The sequence below is a fragment of the Trematomus bernacchii genome, unplaced genomic scaffold (genome assembly GCF_902827165.1).
Source record: "Trematomus bernacchii unplaced genomic scaffold, fTreBer1.1, whole genome shotgun sequence".
In the NCBI taxonomy this organism is placed as follows: Eukaryota; Metazoa; Chordata; class Actinopteri; order Perciformes; family Nototheniidae; genus Trematomus; species Trematomus bernacchii.
Window position 1 is genome coordinate 10,139 of NW_022987908.1, and position 23,599 is coordinate 33,737.

At 43.1% G+C, this 23,599-nt stretch overlaps 2 protein-coding genes across 5 annotated transcripts; both read left to right on the forward strand.

Moving 5' to 3' along the window:
• The first annotated feature begins 2,826 nt into the window (after nt 1–2,826).
• On the forward strand, nt 2,827–11,486 carry LOC117470220 (deleted in malignant brain tumors 1 protein-like). Of its 4 annotated transcripts, XM_034114911.1 has the most exons (8): nt 2,828–2,960; nt 3,147–3,179; nt 3,273–3,452; nt 5,583–5,894; nt 6,195–6,530; nt 7,048–7,371; nt 9,622–9,750; nt 10,824–11,486. In XM_034114911.1, the coding sequence occupies exons 1-8, from the start codon at nt 2,918–2,920 to the stop codon at nt 10,907–10,909; spliced, it is 1,443 nt and encodes a 480-aa protein (XP_033970802.1). In that variant the 5' UTR covers nt 2,828–2,917; the 3' UTR covers nt 10,910–11,486. The 4 variants fall into 4 exon arrangements, with proteins under 4 accessions (XP_033970803.1, XP_033970802.1, XP_033970805.1 ...); XM_034114912.1 differs by lacking the exon at nt 3,147–3,179 and having other exon boundaries at nt 2,827–2,960; XM_034114914.1 differs by lacking the exon at nt 5,583–5,894 and having other exon boundaries at nt 2,829–2,960.
• Nucleotides 11,487–20,505: 9,019 nt separating this feature from the next.
• hspb9 (heat shock protein, alpha-crystallin-related, 9) lies at nt 20,506–23,068 on the forward strand. The gene is made up of 2 exons (XM_034114915.1): nt 20,506–20,825; nt 22,437–23,068. Exons 1-2 carry the CDS (start codon nt 20,599–20,601, stop codon nt 22,879–22,881), a joined length of 672 nt encoding a protein of 223 aa, XP_033970806.1. The 5' UTR covers nt 20,506–20,598; the 3' UTR covers nt 22,882–23,068.
• Nucleotides 23,069–23,599: the final 531 nt, after the last annotated feature.

A 23,599-nucleotide genomic window follows, 5' to 3' on the forward strand; every position in this document is an offset into this window, starting at 1 on the left:
CACTTTGAGTTTACATTTTGAACAAAGTACATGCAAGGAGTCACAAAACAGTTACATGGAAGTACATGGAATAAAGACCCTTTTCTCTGTGCTGAGGATGCACCACAGACACAGCCTGTTTCTGCACCAGAGCCTGAATCTCTACTGAGAGGAAACCCATCTCCTCCTGGGATGACAGATTTACCTCTCGCATGCCCATAAAAGGAGGTGGGATGCTGCAAAACTGGAGTGAATAGCCCCGTTTCAGCGACCTGTCCAACCACCCTATTAGTACACAGCTGAGGCTCCATTCCCCATAACATTGTGTTAATGGACAAGCCCTCAGCTGTGGGGCCGCAGCTATGAAGCTGTGATACTCTCTGGTGACTCGTTCCGCCGCAAAACCCCCCGTGAAGGGAAGATTTGCGCATGGAGGGTCGACACAGAAAGGGCCGATTATTTACTGAGGTCCCTGAACGCACCGCCGTGCGCTCTTGTGTGAGCGCGCGCCCCACCATAATGCTGTCTTTACCACTATGGTAAACTGCATTAACTGGAGTCTTTGCTCTAGGCGTAGTGTGTTCTCTGACAGTAATACGCCGGCCATAATGTCCCTGTACCCGCATAGCACTTTGATAGCACTCCCTGCGGTTTATCACTCTCATCTGCACATGCCCACTAGCTCTTCACAGGAACTACGGCTGGGGCGGCGAGTGGGGAATTTGTACAGTCAACATTACGTGTAAGTGTAGCATTGTGGAAACAAAGGACACTTAGACTTGGATACAGATCAACTTTATTTTTATTTGAAAAATACTTTGTTTGGATCTGTGCATTAAACAGGGAGGAGGCGGGATTCGCCCTTGCGTCCCGGGCGGAGAGATTCTCTCCCCCCGCCGAGACGCTTCCTCCCCCCGCCAGTCAGCTCCGCTCTCTGCTGCTGAGGCGCCTGCCGAGGTCGGGCATTCCGTCCCCGTGAATGCCGGTACGCCGGTTCCACGGGATGGGCCGTAGAGGTGGAGGGCCAGATTCTCATCGAGGGGGGGCACACCGGAACACGCCGTGTCCGAGCGGCCCTGCACCCTGATGATACCCGCCATGGCGGCTACTGGGGCCTTCCTTTTTTAATGGCTGCTGCCATGTCGCCTCCACACACTGCCAGATGTCTGGCAACGGGGGCTCTACCGCCAGGGTCATCACCGCTGGAGAGTCCAGCCGCGCAGACCTGAGTGTTGGACCACCGAACAATGAGGCGTCGTCCTCGTCCTCGTCCTCTGGGACCGGGGCCATCTGGCCCCACGGAAGGGTGAACCGGAATGGCACTTCCTCATCTTCCGGATCGCCCATCTCGACCACCTCGACCACCTCGACCACCTCGACCACCTCGACCACCTCGAGGTCCTGCTCCTCCAGCTCCAGTTGTGGGCCGCGCTTTGCCTGAAAATGATCCGCACGATGTTGGCGGGTTTGCAGAGGGATCATCTGGCACGCATTACAGGCCGGTGCTGGGTCCAGGCCGCTCGCAGCGTGGTCCGGCCCCATGCACAGGAAGCAGAGGGGGTGCGGATCAGCTCCCGCGATTAACTTTGGGCTCTTCGGGCAGGTTCGATGGTCGAGGAGTGGTTCCATGACTTCTCTTTCTTTCTCTCCTCCGTCTTTGTCTCAGTGGATTTCACTTCCGCCGCTGAAGAGAAAGGGATGACGGTCAGGAGGCAAGGCCTCCTTTTATACGGGGAGATGCGCGCGCATTCAGGAAGGCCCCCCCCATGGCTGGCTACGTCTATAGAAATCTCAGTAGGAGAATGCTCGCAGGATAAGGTAGTACCCATAGAGTCCAGTAGAGGGCGGAGCCTGTGAGAGATACAACCTTTAAAGCCTTTAAATTGCAAAATGTTCAATTGAAGTGTTTTCTGTTGAATATACCTGTCCTTAATTATTTCATTAAAAAAGATGTCTAACTTTAGTGTCCTTGCCTTTCTTTTCTCATGCTCACATTGACAGATATGACCTAAGGAGATCTCACACACCATAAATAAAGTGCTGGATAATGTAAAAATAACCCGGCGGCCATGTTGAATCCCTGTTTCTATTTCTGTCTCCTGCATCCCCCTCTTCACTGACACACTTCTGTGTTTGTGCAGCAGTCCTCCAGATCACTTAAAGGGACCCTCTTGCCTTAATCTTACGTCACTCAGAGTGTGAATTTCTAAATAACATGGACCGGTCAAATAAAAGCACAAATCATAAAGATGGCGTCAGAGGAACTAAAGGTTAAACTAACTTAGTGTCTTACTGACTGTCACTAAGCTGTATGTGGTTAGCTAGCAACGTTATCATTGGTGGTAGAAAATCATAACAGACCGTACAGACGATTTACCAAATAAAAATAACGGTGACTTCTTTTCAACACAAGAATAGAGGAATTGGTAATAAATAGTCAAAATGCACACTTTTATGTGTGTAGTGCTGTGTTCCCGTATTACCCAGCATTATACACCACTTATTGGTCATTGATATGTATTTCACTTTTGTGGTCTGTTGGTGGAGAACTGAAAGTTATCCTCTACCTTTTTTAAATGAACAACACAGAATTGCCCAGACAAAACCCTTTAATAGTGAATTTAAAGATATTATATCTGTTGTGGCCTATGCCCATGCAGGGCTGAAGTCTTTGGTGATGATGAGTTGGTTTCATGAGAACAGGAACTGTTGTTGGTTCTCAGCGGAGAGAAGGAACAAGCTGGTTATGTCTTAACCAGTGTTAAAACACAAAGATTTGGTTTTGAAATGCTGACGTTTGTGTTCCTCTAATTTTCTTCAGTGAATAGGATAATCACCGTATAATTAAATGTGCCAAAAGGAGGAAGTCTCCTAACAGTGTTTTTAGTTAAGTGTCCTTCTGCCTGTTCCCTCACTGAGAGATGTGTTAGAGTCAGCCATGGGGAGCAAACAGCAGAGAAACCTGCACCGTTTGGTCATTGGTAAGATCAATATAATATTTCATTTCCTTTGCATGCATAGCAGATTTATTGTTTGTTATAGACAGGCCAACTCTTAAAACACATGTTTCAGTTCTCAGTCTAAAGGAATCTAAATCAGGAACAAGTAGAACTTTGGTTTCTGCACTTTCTATCCTGCTGAATGTAATCTGTTTCTTCTCTTTATAGTCTCTTTTCTCCTGACCTCTTCAGTTGCTGCAAGTCAGTCAGCTTTATGGTCTGATGCTTAAATCCTTTTGGTCTTAAGTGTACAGGAAATTCATTGAGAATTTAACAATTTTTTGTGTCCTATAGACGGTCAGATCAGATTGGCTGGCTCTGGGTCCAATAACTGCTCTGGAAGAGTTGAGATCTACCACAGCAGCACCTGGGGAACAGTGTGTGATGATAACTGGGATCTAAACGATGCTCAGGTCGTCTGCAGACAGTTGGGCTGTGGTTCAGCGCTGAAGGCCCCTCGTGAAGCCCACTATGGTGAGGGTACCGGACCAATCTGGCTTGATGATGTTGGCTGTTCAGGAAGTGAAAGTTCTGTGACTGAGTGTACCCATCGAGGATTTAGGACTCATCCCTGTTCACACTCTTGCCCCTTTCACACCAACGCAACTCCGGTTCAAGCTCCGTGCTAGAGCTTTTTTGGTTCAGAACCGGTTCTTCGGTTTAGCGCCGGCTCTTTTCACACCGCTCAGAGCCCGACTGGTGCTGCCGCTGCTGCGTCATGACGTCACAGTTTACGTCGCTGAGTTTCTCCCCAACGCCGGAGCTCACCTCACAACAACAACGGGCCGGGGACTGCGTTGCTTTTAATCATACGAAGCCAGATTAAATTAAATAACGACTTCTCCAACCTTATACTTTTCTCCAGAGTGCCGTGGTTCATTGTTTATTAATGTGTTTCAGCGGCATTTACCGACCGCTGCAGTGCTGGCCGGCTGCTCTTCAACGGGAGTGTATTCTCCCGTTAGCTCCGGGTTAGCTCACACGGCTCTAAAGTATTCACTGTCTGACTGTCACACAAGCAGCTGATACATATCCCCAGTTCCCCTTAAGTGAATGTGTGTCAGTCTGAATTGACGCTGTTTGGCATCACAACGCTGTTATGAAAGTTTCTCTGGTATAACATGGGTGATGTTAGCATAGCAACCGAAGCTAAACTGACTACTTGCTAAGCAGTTTTCTACAGGCACTTTTTACCGACGTATTTTTCATTATGATTCTACTTGTGATAGTCGGACATGACAACCTGTGCAGCCCATGTATTGATTCCATCCGATAGCTGCTATAATAACAAACAAAACGTCTGCCTGCTCTCCACAATGATCAATAACAGCGAACGGATGGTCAAAGTAAGGTACAAATAAACAGAATCACACGTTAGTGTTGCCTGACTTTATAAAGTGTGTTTTTTTTAACAAGTGTGTGGTTGCGTTCTAGTCACTTTGCTCAGCACTACTGCTTGTTACAACTTTTATTTGCCGTACTCGCCTTAAGTGTTAGCTCAGGTTAATCTCGCCCTCCTCCGATGTAAGCGTGACGTATGCGGTTCTTGCTTCTAGACGGACAACTTTTTGGTGCTCGAAACGAACCGGATTCCGGAGCTATGACGCTGCTCCGCTGCGGTGTGAACAGGAAAACCCGGTGCTTTTCAAGCACCAGCACCGAACCGGCCCTGAAACACCGTTGGTGTGAAAGGGGTATCTGAGGACGCTGGTGTGTTCTGTTCAGGTGAGAGGACATTAGTTGTATTCTTAAAGTCAATGCACCGTGTCAGGACCATGTTACGAAATGCAATCCATCTAATAGTTCTCAATAAAAGCAAAATTCAGAACTGGATTTTATCCAACCAAGTTCTGCTTCAGTTTGATGTTCAGTCTTTGAAACCGGAGATGTTACACTCCATTAAAATATCAATGGATTACCATTGAATAATATAATAATATTAAATGAAGCTACATTTCTGTTCCCCCCCCCCCCCCCCCCCCCCCCGCCCCTTTGTGCATTTCTGGGATAAAGTCTGTGTTAATGAAGCTATTGTATTACTTTGAGAGGAACCAGTGTTGGTTTCAAACATCATCGAATCTGAAAGAGAGAAGGAACAAGGCCTTTATGTCTTTAAAAGTGTTAAAACACAGAGGTTTGGCTGTGAAACTCTGACCTTTGAGTTCCTCTTATTGCCTTCAGTGTATAGTATCATCAGCATATAAGTATATGTTAGTCAGCAGCAAACCAAACTGCAGCCTGGGATTTAAAATAACCCTATATGACTAGAGAGAGGAAGTGCTCGAGACATTTGGCCATTGGCAAGAATAATATTCCAAAACTGAATGTTAAAGCAGCATTTGCTTTGACCTGCCTGTCTGAGTTATTGCATGGAACAGACATGACATCTCTTGAAACTATTTTTACAGTTCTCAGGCCAAAGACATTTTAATCAGGAATAAGTGAAACTTTTAATGTCTGCACTTTTAATTTTGCTGCTAGTCTCTTTTCTCTTGACCTCATCTTCACCTGCTGCAGGTCAGTCAAGGTTATGGTGTGATGCATACATCCTTTTGGTTTTCAGTTTACATTAAAGTACTTAAATATTATATTCAATGTTTTTAGATCAGGTCAGATTGGCTGGCTCTGGGTCCAATAACTGCTCTGGGAGAGTTGAGATCTTCCACAACAGTACCTGGGGAACAGTGTGTGATGATAACTGGGATCTAGACGATGCTCAGGTCGTCTGCAGACAGTTAGGCTGTGGCTCAGCGCTGAGGGCCCCTCACTCAGCCCACTATGGTGAGGGGACCGGACCAATCTGGCTTGGTATGGTCGGCTGTTCAGGAAGTGAAAGTTCTGTCACTGAGTGTACCCATCCAGGATTTGGGACTCATAACTGTTCACACTCTGAGGACGCTGGTGTGGTCTGTTCAGGTGAGAGGATATTTGTTATTATCTTCTCAAAGTCAGCTTCTTTTCAGCTAGCTCCAAAGTACCATGGGTGTCAGAACTATTCCTTTTTATGTACATTCCATCAAATAATCTTCAAGACATTTTATTTGAAAGACCAAAAACTTCACAAAATGATGTTATCCAACCAAATGATATTCAGCATATCAATACCAGAGAAATGATTTTAGACAATCCATTAATAAATGAACCCAAAGGCCGGAAAAAGCAGGCAACGGGAACTTCAACAATTATTTTTCATCTTCTTCTTCTTTTTCTCCTCAGTGCCGCAGCAGAAGCCCACCCTCTCTCTGATGTCTCCAAGTGGGGGGGCGCTCATGGGCTCTGATGGCCCTGAGGTCATCTGGGGTCAGAGCGTCAGCATCACCTGTTTTGCATCAACTTTACCTCGACAGCTGTTTTCTAACACAAAGTTCATCTTGGAAAAGACTTCCAGTTCCTTCAGAGAGTCCAGAACTCCAGGTAGCAGCTCTGCTTCCTTCAGCATTCAGGAAGTGAACCTGGACCATGAGGGATGGTACCGGTGTCAGTATCAGATACGAGTCTCAGGACGAAACTTCAGCTCTCCCTTCAGTGACTCCGTCAGACTCTCTGTTTCTGGTAAGAATCTCCGTCTGATATTCATGAATCCAAGAACGTTACATTATCTTAACCCTGTTCTCTTGTGTGGGTACAGTAGCTCAGGGTGTAGGGACTTGGGAACCAGAGGGTCACAGGTCTCTGACCAATATCTTATTTTCTGCAAAAATCCCATTGGCTTTTTGTCAACGGGGCTCTTGGATATTAACTCCCGGGTTCGCCTACAAAAATATGTCATCACTGCACAGCTCTATAGTTATTGAACCGTGAGAGCCACCAATTTGGTATGGGTAGATAGTGAGATAGATAGATCATCTTTGCTAGCTTGCCAAATAACACACTGACCATGGATGTATAAAGACTAAGAGAAATAGATGCAGCGTTGGAGGCCACAATGATTATTTCCTGTCATCACCCAAAAAAAAATTCTGAAGGGAACAAGGGAGATGCTGCCTTCAGGGACAACTAAGAAATACGACATCCCTGCAGATCCGTAATGTTTTCTTCTTCTTCTTCTTGTTGTTCTTCTCCCCCTCAGTGCCGCTGCAGCAGCCCAACATCTCTGTGACGTCGCCCAGCGGGGGGTTGTTCTGGAGCCCTGAAGGTGCAGAGGTCACCAGAGGTCACAGCTTCCTCCTCACCTGCTCCATTGCTCCTCAGTATCCTGGAGGATTCTTCTCCCTCCTCTTCTCTGGGTCCCGCGTTAACGTCCTCAGGCGGGCAGTGAACCACTCGGCCTCCTTCAGCTTCCCTGCAGCCGGACCTGAGCAGCAGGGAAACTACAGCTGTCTGTACGAGGTCACCCTGTCCTCCAGGACCTTCACCTCCACACAGGAAGCACCCATCACTGTCATCATCACATGTAAGAGGAAACTAAATGCAAAGGGAGAAGTAGTACTCAGATATTATCGGAGAGTAGCAGACATGTCGATGGCACAAAAACGAATAGCTCTAGTGTTTGTGCATCACACACCGTCAGAAGCACTAGACAGGAACCTCTTGTAAAAGTGATGTTTAATCTCAATGAGACACTCATTGTTAAAAAAAAACTTTAAAAAAGAAATACAAATACATTTGCTAAGGAATCAGAATCAGAATTCCTTTATTCGTCCTGCAAAGGGGAAATCTATGTTGGTACAAACTAGCTCAATAACTTTTAGCTAGGTTTGTCTGTCTTCCTATCTAATAAGCTAATTAGCTATCTATCTATCTGGCTAACTTTACCAATGTGGTGGCTCTCATTATCCACATTATTATACAGCTGTGCAGTGATGATGTATTTTTGTAGGCGGATTAATATCAAAGGGGTTCCTCGACAAAAAGCCAATGGGATTTTTCCTTTGGATTATTGCATGTTTATCTACTCCAAACATTTAAAATAGATGGCAAAATAGTTTGCAGTAAATCAAGTTATGAGACTCTGTGAAGGGAACCAGGCGGGTAGTTGACCCTCACTCAGATTCCAACCAACACCATTTTCCATACGCTTACTGAGCGAAGCTGCTGTTTTTAAGTAACGTATCATGAGAATTTGTGAATTCACCTTTAATGCCTAAAGAACAAGCAACTCATTCTAACTACCCCCCCCCCCCCCCAACACCACCCAAATACCCCAAAAAACCATCAGCAGTCAGTGTGTAGGTGGATCAGTTTAACCTGTTACGCACCGCCCCCCCCGGTACCGGGCGGATAAAAGCGTCATTTGCAAGAAACAACGTCTAAGGAATCTTAATATTTAATAAACTATGAATGTTTTATTTCCATGTAACGGGAAGAAACTCAGCTAACTGATCTTTTTAATTTTTTTTCTCCAAAAAAACCCCACAATGCTAACACTCAGCCTCTGAATTATCCACGAGCGAAAAAATGTAACCTATCACTGCACCTAAACTCACTCATAACTCCCTTATTACTTATCCTAGATGCACAGCCAACCCCTCGATTAGCATCTCCTGGAGACACTGAATCTAGTGGTGCCCACCTCAACACTCAGTGATAAACATTTGCGACGCTATAAACGAAAGAGTACATCATAACATGTGGAGCTAGGTAGCTAGAAACGCTAACATGGCTTACCTTGGTCAAAACTGGTCTTCAATGGCATTAAAACGATAAAAAAACGATGCTGCAGTTAATCCATAGGTTCATCCAATGTGTCTGTGTCCTCTTTGAAATGATTTCTGATAATCCATAAGCAATACAACTGCTTTTTCGTTTCCAAATGTCAGAGCGAGAGATCGCTTCACTCTGGTGCAAACCTGCATACGCGAAGCCCCCACCGTTTGTTTTCACAACGAGGGTGTGTGTGGGGGACTCCCCCTTCGATTCTATTGGCTCTAACGGTCAGAAAGAGGTGTCAACCATCAACATCGACCAAGGGGGCCAGAGATATGAAAACAAATCAATTTCCACCCAAATCACCTCAGAGGTGGGGTGGTTTTGGCTAAACCTCTCTAAAAAGGTCAAATGTCACTTGTTTTGCATCAATCTTGATACAGGGTACTTATTATATGTTGTACTTTGGATTCCTAAAGCTTTTAGTCTACTAACCCATCATCCAAGGGTAGTTTTCACTATAAGTAAAAAAGAATTTTTGGACGGACACTATCATTTACAGTTTTTTACTATTTAAAATCTGAATTTTCTATAAAATAAAAAACATCTATATTGATTCTGACTTTTCTACATCCAACTCACAGGTTTATCATTACTTTGAGAAAAAAGATTATTAATTTAACCCTTTTAGAAGGGAAGATATGGTCATTTGTTCTGGGAATGGCATTTTCGAGCCTGAGACCTGAAAAACAGGCTCAGGGCTTAACAGGTTAATAATTGAGAATGCAGAGTCTGAAAATGCATCTGTTTCGACTGTACCTTGGCAATTAAGTTATTGCTAAAAATAAAAATAAAAAATGATTGAATTGAGGCCTTGTGATTCACCAGCACCTAATGTGGTAGGATCTTGCTTGAAATAAATATATCTGCTCTTTCCTTGTTGATCCGAGATTGATTCTTTATGGGTTTTGCATTTATCGTTAGTAGCTTTGGATAGACGCGTCAGATAAATGATATGTAATGTAATGAAATGACTGACTGTGTGTTTCTCTGGTAGTTCCTGTGATGGTGCTGGTCTCCTCAGTGTGTGGGGGGGGTCTCCTGCTGGTCCTGCTGGTGCTGGGGGGGGTCTTCTTCTTCTTCCTGATCCGCAGGAGGAGACCCGGAGACCTCAACCAAACTCCAAGTATGTATATTTGATTTAACGGACAGTTTGTGTTTTTAATATACTTTATCTTTTATTTCATTCAGGTACAAACTGCTTTCAGATTCGAGTCAAACTATAAGCCACGTTCCTTTGTTCTGTTTTATTTATGTTATTTTTTTTTTTTTTTTTATTTAGCCTTTATTTATACAGGTGTAAAATTTCATTGAGACACAAGGTCTCATTTTCAAGAGAGACCTGTCAGTGGTAACACTACCACACAAAGTTACAGACAGGACACTAAACACAGAGGCAACACTGAAATACAACACCGTAAAAAAAGTAGTCATTGAAATCCATATACAGTATTCAGGTAAAGCAGGTGCAAACACCCACAGATGATTTCTCCAGCTTTTTTAAAATGAGTTTAAAATCCGTGATGGGTATCAAAGTGGTCAGCTTAAGTTCCTGCTGAAGTGGGTTCCAGGTCGAGGGGGCAGAGTATGATATGGCTTTTTTCCCAAGCACTGTGCGTACTGAGGGGACGGACAGAGTGATGTAATGTTGAGATCGTAGGCTATAGCTGTACTGTTTGTGTGATATGTAAGTGGATATGTAGAGGGGCAGCAGTCCAAGCATAGCGGTATAGATGAGTTTGTACCAGTGCAGTGATCTGCGCATTGATAATGATGTCCAGTTGACTAAAGAGTACAGCGTGCAATGGTGTGTGAGGGGGTTACAGTTGGTTATACACTTTGAGTTTGCATTTTGAACAAAGTACATGCATGGACAATATGAGTAAAGAAAAAAAGTGTTTCTGATCCAATGGTTGTGTATTAGCGCTGTGCATCAAATAAATACTGAATCCTGTAAATCACAGCATTTGCTTGTATTTTGGAGATCAAACAAATACACGCGTGGTGTATCGATAAAGAGATGTCTGATGAACTGGAGAGAGGAACCAGAGGGTAACTTTATTATAACATGATTTCTGGATTATTGTCGTGAAGTCTGACACTATACGGACCCTTAGCAACCTGGAGAGCGTGAACTTAGTTTGAAGGCGTGAAGAATTCAATCTGATCTCCAGGAAACATCTCCTGCCTGTGTTTCAGTGCGTCTCGGGGCCATGAAGTTCAACAAAGAGGACAAGCAGAACATCTATGTTCACTTTGATGGTGACGAAACAGAAACACGATAAGAAATCAGGACGAGGAGAGGAAGAGGACATCGATGTCTACGAGCAGAAAGAGAGCTGTGCTCACTTCAGAAAGGGCAAAGAGGACGACGAGGAATGCTGATTATTCAACAGGTTTAGATCAAATGGGGAAAGGTTCCATTTACCAATCAAATGTCTTCTTGTTTCTCCTTCAGTGTTCTTGAGCTGGTTACATAAAGAAAACATACTTTTCAATATGTGATGAACTATAACTTGACATCATGAAATATTTTGAAATCTGTTAGCTATGCTACTAAGCTAGGCTAGTTTGCTTTAGCATTAGTTTATTTGGTGCCATTATGTTCCAAATCTGAATTTTCTGCATTTCTACTCAGGTTTCTAAATGCGTACAGATCGGTTGGATAGAAACGTCCCAATAGAAAGTGAAATCAGAGATGGTAATAACCGCTACGCTGCTAAGCTAGGCAAATTAGCGGGTCAAACTCATGCGTTAAATTCCTAAAATAATGTGACCTGTAAAACCTTTAAATCGCAAAATGTTCAATTTAAGTGTTTTCTGTCCTTAATTATATTTCATTAAAAAAGATGTCTAACTTTAGTGTCCTTGCCTTTCTTTTCTCATGCTCACATTTACAGATATGACACCACACCATAAATAAAGTGCTGGATAATGTAAAATAACCCGGCGGCCATGTTGAATCCCTGTTTCTATTTCTGTCTCCTGCATCCCCCTCTTCACTGACACACTTCTGTGTTTGTGCAGCAGTCCTCCAGATCCAACCCGGTATCACGGCAAGACGTGAACATGTGACGATCTACCACGCTGGGAGACGTGAATATGTCACGGTTTCGTCCCTTCAAACGTGACAGTTACACGGTATTGTTAACATGGCCCAACCAGTGGAGAAATACCCGGAAGTGCCAAGCAAATGGTCTACCAAGACTATTGGTCGTTTTTTATTGTCAAAATTAGATGTTTTTAATTTATTTTTTAATCGTCACACTCGATTTCGCCGATTTTCTTGTTGCCCTAGCTGGTCGACACCTCTTTTAGCAGAAACAAAGGCTACAAAGGGACCCTCTTGCCTTAATCTTACGTCACTCAGAGTGTGAATTTCTAAATAACATGGACCGGTCAAATAATCAAATAAAATAAAAGCACAAATCATAAAGATGGCGTCAGAGGGACTAAAGGTTAAACTGACTTTGTGTCTTACTGACTGTCACTAAGCTGTATGTGGTTAGCTAGCAACGTTATCATTGGTGGTAGAAAATTAGCCAGTGTTAATTTCGTCAACGAAAACTGTGACGAAAAATGTTTGTCAACGACCTTTTTTACACGACTAAGACGAGACGATGACGAGCTAAAAATAGATTCTTAATAATAAAAACGATGACGAAATGTATATTTAGTTTTTGTTGACGAGACGAGACGGGACTAAGGTGTTGGACTATCGGACGTTCAAAATGCAGCATATTTTCCCCCAATTGTCCGTCTTGTCTGTCAAAATGCAACTTACGTTTCTAACTTGCAATATCATTATTTCCGCTCTCTGCACTCCAGAAGAGCGATCTCCCTGCATTTATCGTAAGTAGCAGATTTCTAAGAGTAGTAGTACCATTAAAAAACCTTAACGATACCCATCCCTAGATTTTACACAAGTGTTAAGAGAGTGAAATGTTGCTTTACGAATTTCAACACTTGATATTTGCCTAACTGAATTAGTTTAAACAGAGGAAACATTTTGACTAAAACTGGACTAAAACGTTTTGAGTTTTCGTCCACTAAAACTAGACTAAAACTATGAAGGATTAAAAGGACTAAAATGTGACTAAATCAAAAAAGCTGCCAAAATGAACACTGCCATCAAGAGCGCAGCGTCCAGTATTCGTATTGGGACGCTCTTAAAGCCAATATAAGAGCAGAAGTAGTGGGATTGTGACCCAGCACCTGTCATTGGTTCACCTGTCATACAAGGTATAGATTTCCACCATTATTTTACCCAGGCGGACCCACACCTACGTATTTTTTTTATTTTTTTTAATATAGATCATTATTATTATTTTTTGTATATTTGTCATTATTATTATTATGTTACTTTTTATGTATTTATCTCAATTATTATTCCTTTTTATTTATTTATTGTATTAAAATAGAAATAAATACTTTATTGTGTGTTTTTATTTTACTAGGATTTTTTTAATTTAATATTTTAATTTTATATTATTTATTACATTTGTTTTAAGTATATTTCTATTGTTACCCATTTTTTTTATATATATTTGTATTACTGTCACCACATTTGTTTGCGCCCCCCGCACATGCCATCTTGCCTCACACCACACTTCACTCTGCCATGCTGGGAGTCGAACCATCAACCCTCTGGTTGTTAGGCATCCATTTACCCCATCAGCCAAACACACCAGTACTTATTCCAGTCACATTTCACTGGCCTCTACGGTTATTAGGGCGACACAAAGTGAGGTATAATAACAAAACAATAGAGCATGCTGGGAGTTGAACCCCTGACCCTCAGGTTGGAAGACCATTTACCCCTTAAGTCACACACACTATTGCATTAACCTCCTACTATTACCTTACATTATAACATTATCTTACTTTAAAAGCTTCTACCTTTGAACTCTATAATCTGTCCAATGGTATTTTACCCTTTAAAGGTCCCATGGCCATTTGTACTGATCATATTTCCATTGTTGAGGTCTACTAGAATAGATTTACATTGTTCAATGTTCCAAACTCACATTGGTTTCTCATACAGCATCTCTGTATAGTATGTGTATTCACTCTCTGTCCTAAACGGCTTGTTGGAGCTCCTGCCCCCCCCCCCTCCCTGTGAGCCCAGTGAGCTCTGATTGGTCGGGACGTTGCGAGCTGCTGCGAGGAGCGGACAGGTTTCCGGGTCGGCGATACAGCGAGAACAAGCGAAACTCATCCTGAGCACACACACACACTCACAGCCGAAGTAAAAACAATAAGTGTTGCTTGATATTGAGTAATACCCCTTTCACACCAAGGCTTTTCCCCTTCTAGCTCCTCTAGAGCTTTTCTGGTTCAGAACCGGTTCTTCGGTTTAGCGCCGGCTCTTTTCACACCGCTCAGAGCCCGACTGGTGCTGCCGCTGCTGCGTCATGACGTCACAGTTTACGTCGCTGAGTTTCTCCCCAACGGAGCTCACCTCACAACAACAACAACGGGGGACTGCGTAGGGTCGATGATCGTGTTGCTTTTAATCATACGAAGCCAGATTCAATTAAATAACGACTTCTCCAACCTTATACTTTTCTCCAGAGTGCCGTGGTTCATTGTTTATTAATGTGTTTCATTTAGCGACCGCTGCAGTGCTGACTGCTCTTCCACGGGAGTTTATTCTCCCGTTAGCTCCGGGTTAGCTCACACGGCTCTAAAGTATTCACTGTCTGACTGTCACACAAGCAGCTGGTACATATCCCCAGTTCCCCTTAAGTGAATGTGTGTCAGTCTGAATTGACGCTGTTTGGCATCACAACGCTGTTATGAAAGTTTCTCTGGTATAACATGGGTGATGTTAGCATAGCAACCGAAGCTAAACTGACTACTTGCTAAGCCGTTTTCTCCAGGCACTTTTTACCGGCGTATTTTTCATTATGATTCTACTTGTGATAGTCGGACATGACAACCTGTGCAGCCCATGTATTGATTCCATCCGATAGCTGCTATAATAACAAACGTCTGCCTGCTCTCCACAATGATCAATAACAGCGAACGGATGGTCAAAGTAAGGTACAAATAAACAGAATCACACGAAGCCTGGTTAGTGTTGCCTGACTTTATAAAGCGTTTTTTTTAACAAGTGTGTGGTTGCGTTCTAGTCACTTTGCTCAGCGCTACTGCTGGTTACAACTTTTATTTGCCGTACTCGCCTTAACTGTTATCTCAGGTTAATCTCGCCCCCCTCCGACGTAAGCGTGACGTATGCGATTCTTGCTTCTACACGGACAACTTTTTGGTGCTCGAAACGAACCGGATTCCGGAGCTTAGAGGCTGCTCCGCTGCGGTGTGAACAGGAAAACCCGGTGCTTTTCAAGCACCAGCACCGAACCGGCCCCGAAACACCGTTGGTGTGAAAGGGGAGGTTTCTAACGCTGTGAGAATGGGTCTGCAGAGAGAATGGGCCTGCAGAGAGAATGGGTCTGCAGAGAGCATTTCTCCACCATCCCAACTCGTCTATTACCAGCGTTCAGGGAGCTCTATGCAAGTCAATGGGGACTCCCTGTTAGTTAGCCAAGGGATCCTGGTGTGTGAGGGGCTCCACTGATTGGTCCATTTGTTTGGTTTGTGACTCTGCAGACCGTTTACATACAGAAAAACCTTCATAACTCAAGGAGACGGGTAATAACCAGAAAAGCATGTCATGGGCCCTTTAATTACATGTCTGTTACAATGAAACATTTATTTCATGACATTTTAACTATTGTACACTTTGACACCGAGGAGAGGACTTGTCAGAGGAGATATTGTTAAAACATTTGTTGAAACTCATCACAGGAAGTCCAATTGTTTACAACTGTTCAGAAAACACACGGCTACCATCTGGAGTCAGGTATCTTTCAAATGTCCTTTAGAAACAATGGAATTAAACCTCGGTACCTTTCCAACTTTACCAAACTTCAGGTTTTTTCCCATTTAAAAAAAAAACTCCATTCTGGGACTCGTGTTCTTTGAAATGAGTCAACGGTAGAAATAACCAAACCATCTTATACCTAATGTGGTCGATCAAAAACATCTTGACATTAAACTGACCCATGACATTAAAGGTATCAACATAATACCAGAATATGATAAATGTTTCAACATCAAAATAACAGACTGAGTTGGGAAACTTCACGTGAAGCAGCTGTTTTCAGAGCCAATGATGGGACGCCAGTTTTAAAGTATTACACCTAGAGAGCCACAAATAGATATGACACACACTCCTTGTAATGTAAGAACGCTGGCTTCACACACACACACTCACACACACTCACACACACTCACATACACTCACACACACTCACTCTTAGACAGACAGAAATGTCTCTCTGAGCTCATCCCTGTAACTCGAGACAAGACGCACTTTGTTCTGAACAGCTGCTGACGTCCTGGTGGTCAGTTTAAATCTGTTCTGATAACCCTAACACACATTGATTTTAACGCCTTTAAGTTGCTGTGTGTCCATTGAACAGTAGCTTCTTATCAAGGAGAAGTTAATATCAATTAATGTGTTTTTATCCAATCAAATGCCAGCTCTCATGTGACATGTCTCCATCCTCTAATGTTCAAAAAGCTCTTTATTTTTCTCATGCTGCCTGTGCTGCAGCTCCTCTTTTCACACTCTGTCTGAAACCAGAGCCCAGTCTGCTCTGATTGGCTAGCTGGTCGACTCTGTTGTGATTGGTCAACCTGCTTAGAGATCACGTACAATGTGTTGGAGCGCTAGCCAATAGGAGCGTAAGTGTTCCTTAGTGATGTCACTGGACGAAAACAAAGGACTCCAATGGAGGCGATTCTGAAATAGTCAGAGTCTAGAAACTACCCAGAAGAGGGCGGAGCCTGTGAGAGATATAACTACCCAGAAGAGGGCGGAGCCTGTGAGAGATATAACTACCCAGAAGAGGGCGGAGCCTGTGAGAGATATAACTACCCAGAAGAGGGCGGAGCCTGTGAGAGATATAACTACCCAGAAGAGGGCGGAGCCTGTGAGAGATATAACTAGGCAAGGCAAGGCAAGGCAAGTTTATTTATATAGCACCTTTCAACACAAGGCAATTCAAAGTGCTTTACAAAAATGGAAGACATTTTAAAAATGGCATTTAAAATCAGTCATTAAAAAGAAAAGATAATAAAATAAACATTAAAAGAAAAAATACATGGATAAAAGTTAAAAGTTACAGTGCAGTTTAAGATGTGAATAGTTCAATTAAAAGCAGCGGCAAAAAGAAAAGTCTTCAGCCTGGATTTAAAAGTAGTAAGAGTTGCAGCGGACCTGCAGGTTTCTGGGAGTTTGTTCCAGATATTTGGAGCATAATAACTGAACGCTGCTTTACCATGTTTAGTTCTGACTCTGGGGACAGAAAGCTGACCAGTCCCTGAAGACCTGAGAGTTCTGGATGGTTCATAATTTAGCAGGTCAGACATGTATTTTGGGCCTAAACCATTCAAAGCTTTATAAACCAGCAGCAGTATTTTGAAATATATTCTTTGACACACAGGAAGCCAGTGTAAAGACTTCAGAACTGGACTGATCCACTTTCTTAGTGTTAGTGAGGACTCGAGCAGCGGCGTTCTGAATTAGCTGCAGCTTTCTAATGGATTTTTAGTGAGACCTGTAAAGACACCATTGCAGTAGTCGAGTCTACTGAAGATAAAAGCATGGACCAGTTTTTCCAAATCCTGCTGTGACATTAGTCTTTTAATCCTAGATATGTTCTTTAGGTGATAATAGGCTGATTTAGTAACTGTTTTAATGTGACTGTTGAAACTCAGGTCAGAGTCCATGACTACACCTAGATTTCTGGCTTTATCTGTTGTTTTGAACATTGCAGACTGAAGCTCAGCGCTAACTTTTATACGTTCTGCCTTGGCTCCAAAAACCATTACCTCAGTTTTATCTTTGTTTAATTGGAGAAAGTTCTGACACATCCAGTCATTGATTTGTTCAATGCACTTACTCAGTGTTTGAATTGGAGCATAATCTCCTGGTGAAATTGTTACGTAAATTTGTGTGTCATCCGCATAGCTATGGTAACTTATTTTGTTGTTTTTCATTATCTGAGCCAGTGGTAGCATGTAGATGTTAAAGAGAAGAGGCCCCAAGATGGAGCCTTGAGGTACCCCACATGTCATATTTGTCAACTCAGATGTGTATTTACCTATAGAAACAAAGTTTTTTCTGTCCTTTAAGTAGGACTCAAACCATTTTAGAACTGTTGCCGAAAGTCCCACCCAGTTTTCTAGTCGGTCTAGTAATATGTTGTGGTCAACAGTGTCAAATGCAGCACTGAGATCTAATAATACTAACACTGAAGTTCTGCCACTGTCTGTGTTTAAGTGGATGTCATTGAAGACCTTTACAAGAGCAGTCTCAGTGCTGTGGTTTGGACGAAATCCTGACTGGAACACATCCAAACAGTTATTTAAATGCAAGAAGTTACTCAACTGTTGAAAAACAACTTTTTCAATGATTTTACCTAGAAATGGCAGGTTTGATATGGGCCTGTAATTGTTCATTACTGAGGCATCTAGATTATTCTTTTTTAAGAGCGGTTTAATGACTGCAGTTTTCAGGGCCTCTGGAAAAATACCTGAGTGAAGAGATGTGTTTACTATATGAAGTAGATCTGAGGCCATGCAATGAAAAACATATTTTTTAAATCCTGTTGGAATAATATCAAGGCAGCAGGAGGAGGATTTCAGAAGTTGAATAATGTCCTCTAGGTTTTTACCATTAATCTGATGGAATTGTGTCATGGTGTTTGAATTGATATTAGGTGGACATAGGGACAAAACATTTGCTGTACCTGATGCAGAGGCACTGACTGCTTGTCTGATGTTCTGAATGTTGTCAGTGAAGAAGGAGGCAAAGTCATTGCACGCCCTGGTGGATAGAAATTCAGAGGCTACTGACACTGGGGGGTTAGTTAGTCTGTCGACGGTAGCAAACAAGGCACGTGCGTTGTTTTTGTTTTTGGTAATGATGTCAGAGAAGAAAGACTGTCGTGCGTTTTTCAATTCCAAATGATAAAGGCCAAGTCTCTCTTTATAGATTTCAAAGTGAACCTGGAGATTTGTTTTTCGCCACCTACGTTCAGCTTTTCGACACTCTCTTTTTTCTGTTCTCACGGTCATGGCCTTTCTCCATGGAGATATTTTCTTGCCAGTCACTTCCTTTACCTTAGTTGGAGCAATGGTATCTATAACATTTTGAATTGTTGAATTAAAATGATCTACTAGCTCATTTACTGAGATGTTAGCAGGGGCAAGTGTGGATGAGAAATTCTGAGTAAACATTTCCCTAGTATTTTCAGTTAAATATCACTTTGTGGTTACCTCTTTCTGAACATTTGCGTGAACAGAAATAGAGCTCTCAAAGAAAACACAGGAATGATCAGAGAGTGCAACATCAGTCACCACAACCTTTGAGATATTCAGACCCTTTGAGATAATTAAGTCCAGAGTGTGCCCCTTATTGTGCGTGGGCTCCGCCACATGCTGAGTCAGTCCATAGTTATCAAGAACACAAAACAGTTCTGTAGCCCCTCTGTCCTGGGGGTTGTCAACATGGATGTTAAAATCACCAACAATGACTAAACGGTCAAAGTCAATACACACTATAGACAGCAGTTCAGTAAAATCATCAAAAAAGCTTGCACAGTATTTGGGTGGTCGATAGATATTTAGGAACAGAGCTCGAGAGGAGCATTTCAGCTGAAGGGCCACATATTCAAAAGAAGCAAAGTCCCCATAAGATGTCTTCCTGCATTGAAGGGAATCATTGAACAAAATAGCAACTCCACCCCCTTTCTTATGCATTCTTTCCTGACTCATAAAACTAAAGTTGGGAGGGGTTGATTCGATAAGAACAGCTGCACTGTTATTTTGTTCAATCCAAGTTTCCGTTAAAAACATAAAATCGAGATTGTGCTCAGTGATAAAATCATTGATTAAAAATGTTTTTCCTGCCAAAGACCTGACATTTAATAAAGCTAGTTTAAGTTTGTTAAATACACTATCAGTAAAAAAATGTGTGACAAGCTGTGGCTGACATGGAATCACTGCTAAATTTGATAACCTCACACAAACGTTTGAGCACTTCCTGTTTCTAAGCTGATTTATCGCTCTTAATCTATTACCTATCAACACAGATATCGGCAAAGCTACTGGCAGGCAGGGCCCCGGCATGTGCTGGAAAGAGTTGAGAGTGCCATATGCCCTTGAGCCTGGACCCAGCACATATCAGTAAAAGTTTGTTGCGTTTTGTACACACACATCCTTATCAGGCTTCGGAGACTGCTTTCTTGAAGGGAGGGGAGGTGGTTGACGTAGGCACGGTGATGAAGACGGGGGAGATGGTGCGCGTCTCTGCTTCTGTGATTTTGGTGGGCGTTGTGGAAGTCAAATTAAAGTGTCCTTTTATTGCCTCAAAACAATAAACAGTTAATACCCATTCAAATGCAGAGTCTGACGCCACATTTTAACGACTGTCTGTTAAGTGAAGAGACTGTAATTGAACAAAGTGCCGAGAACAGTTAATTTTCTTCCTTTTACTTTCACTATCACTCCAGAAACAGATCACTAGCTCATCTTTATCTTTGGATGGCCCCCCCTCTTACACACAGTAACATCTGTATCTGCATCACGTATAAGGAAATAAACCCCAGTGTGAACGCGGCCATGTGCTCACAAACATAAACAGGATGTGACCATGAGCTGAGTTTAGCACGGGGCATTCCTGACCCACTGCTAACAGCAGCTGTGAGCTAATGGGGCGTAAATAGCCCAGTGTGTGTGGGGGGGGGGGAGGGGCAGGACAGCTGGGGGGTATAAAAAGCAGAGGAGTCCTGTGTGATGTCTCAAACTACCAACAACAAGGAAACCTCTTCACTGGAGCCTAAGGAGATCTCAGAGGCACAGTTTTAGGTTTTTAAGTCAGAAGCTGCCCTCCGCCGCCGCCATGATGTCCCAGAATGCATCTCTGAACAGCCTTTTTGGCGACGACCCTTTCTTCAGCTCGGACCGGCTGCTGTGGCCCATGCGTCCGGCGCCGCTGTCCTCCTCCCTGCAGCAGGACTTCTTCAACCAGAGGACCAAGATGGCCGACAGCCTCCTGAAGGAGCTGCACGACGGGCCCCACATGCTCAATTTCAACCAGTTCCCCCTCATTTCCTCCACTATGGCCAGGTACGTTCAGCACATGAGATAAAGAGATCTTTGAAACCGTCTTTATATGATCAAAGAGAGGGAGGGGAATGGTTTTTACGGGCATGTTAAATATTCTTCAAAACTAACACTGGTAACCAAATATCAGAAAATGAGATCAATAGATGTCTCAACCGACAATAAAAAGTAGAAATGATACATTTTACGATGAAGCATCACACTTTGAGCCAATCATGTTTTACATTCATCTACCTGCTGAAATGAACCAGTTGTATCTCATTTCCCTCACTTTGGTACGAACAGTACATGTGGGACTCAGTTACAGGTTTCAAACCAACACGTCTCAGTTGGTCGCACCAGCACATCTTTGGTTGCATCCTTCTTTTGGTAAAACATGGTGTAAATCATGGTGTGAGGACTCTTTAAAGTAGAGAGACTACATACTGATATACACCTGAACATCAGCAGGAGAGGACTCTTTAAAGTAGAGAGACTACATACTGATATACACCTGAACATCAGCAGGAGAGGACTCTTTAAGTAGAGACACTACATACTGATATACACCTGAACATCAGCAGGAGAGGACTCTTTAAAGTAGAGACACTACATACTGATATACACCTGAACATCAGCAGGAGAGGACTCTTTAAAGTAGAGAGACTACATACTGATATACACCTGAACATCAGCAGGAGAGGACTCTTTAAAGTAGAGACACTACATACTGATATACACCTGAACATCAGCAGGAGAGGACTCTTTAAAGTAGAGAGACTACATACTGATATACACCTGAACATCAGCAGGAGAGGACTCTTTAAAGTAGAGACACTACATACTGATATACACCTGAACATCAGCAGGAGAGGACTCTTTAAAGTAGAGAGACTACATACTGATATACACCTGAACATCAGCAGGAGAGGACTCTTTAAAGTAGAGACACTACATACTGATATACACCTGAACATCAGCAGGAGAGGACTCTTTAAAGTAGAGACACTACATACTGATATACACCTGAACATCAGCAGGAGAGGACTCTTTAAAGTAGAGACACTCCATACTGATATACACCTGAACATCAGCAGGAGAGGACTCTTTAAAGTAGAGACACTACATACTGATATACACCTGAACATCAGCAGGAGAGGACTCTTTAAAGTAGAGACACTACATACTGATATACACCTGAACATCAGCAGGAGAGGACTCTTTAAAGTAGAGACACTACATACTGATATACACCTGAACATCAGCAGGGGAGGACTCTTTAAAGTAGAGACCCTACATACTGATATACACCTGAACATCAGCAGGAGAGGACTCTTTAAAGTAGAGACACTACATACTGATATACACCTGAACATCAGCAGGAGAGGACTCTTTAAAGTAGAGACACTACATACTGATATACACCTGAACATCAGCAGGAGAGGACTCTTTAAAGTAGAGACACTACATACTGATATGTAAGATAAGTAAGACTCTAACTCAAGTAAAATATCAGAGTAGTTATTCCTCCACGTCCTCAGACAGCAGTAGAGACTTGAGCAGGTTCTGGTTCTGATCCAGACTCTGATCCAGACTCTGATCCAGTTTCTAACCCCGGTTCTGGTTCTGTTTCAGGCTCGGTGAGGGCTCCTCTCTGCAGGCCGCCGCCTCACAGGAAGTTCAGCCGGCGACAGGAAGTGACCTCCTGGTGACTCTGGACGCTCGAGGTTACGCCCCTAGTGACATCACTGTGAAACTGGAGGGGCGGAGCTTAGCGGTGGTGGCCATGAAGCAGGGGGGGGCGGAGGACAGCCAGACCGTGAGCTCCGCCTCGTCCCGGGCCTCCTTCAGCTCCTCCGCCTCCGCAAAGTCCGGTTTCGTCCAGAGGATCGACCTACCGGCTCACCTGGACATCAGCCGCCTCTCCTGTGAGCTGATGGGTGACGGACAGCTGCGGATCCACGCCCCCTCGGCCCAGCAGCCAATCAGCGGTGAAGAGGAACAACAGGAAGTGCCCGGCCGCTTCAGATCGTCACTGGAGTTTCCCGTCAGCAAGGAGAAGAGCGAAGAGAAACACTGATGCACACACACACACAGACACACACACACACACACACACAGACACACACACACACACACACACAGACACACACACACACACACACACACCGAGAGACTGTCGTTGAAGAGTAACGTTTACCATTACTAAATGAAGATAATATTCATTTTATAATTATTTGCTGTTTGTATGAACTGTTGAAATTGAATAAAGTTTGATTTTCAGAAAAATATATTTGTAATAGTCCGGGGGTTATTACTGTCAACAGTCTGTAATTCACCTTGGTGACCAGCAGATGGAGCCAGCTGCCAATGAGGAGAGAGGAAGGCTGTGGGCCAATATTCAATAAATCATCTCTTCCGTCCTTTCCTAACCACTTCTCCTTAACCTGAGAAAAGTTGATGGGTTTAAAGAGGACCTATTCTTCTTCTGTGGTGTTCCCTCTCCTATAGTGCATGTAAATGGTCTGCAGAGGCTAAAATCCCTGTGTTCCTCTGGAGGGGTTATTTAGGGGTCATATCTGTAAATACGTGCACGTGCAAAAAGATGAACAAGGACACTAAAGTTAGAAATGTGTTTTAATAAAATATAATAAAATGTATATTCAACAGAAAACACTTCAATTAAACATAGAGGGAAAGATTAACAATGCATTAGACGGTAACTAAATGAACAAGTCAGACCCGACATGATGTTGTACATTACCATCCATTATTGTTTCATTAAAATGTGTAATTTA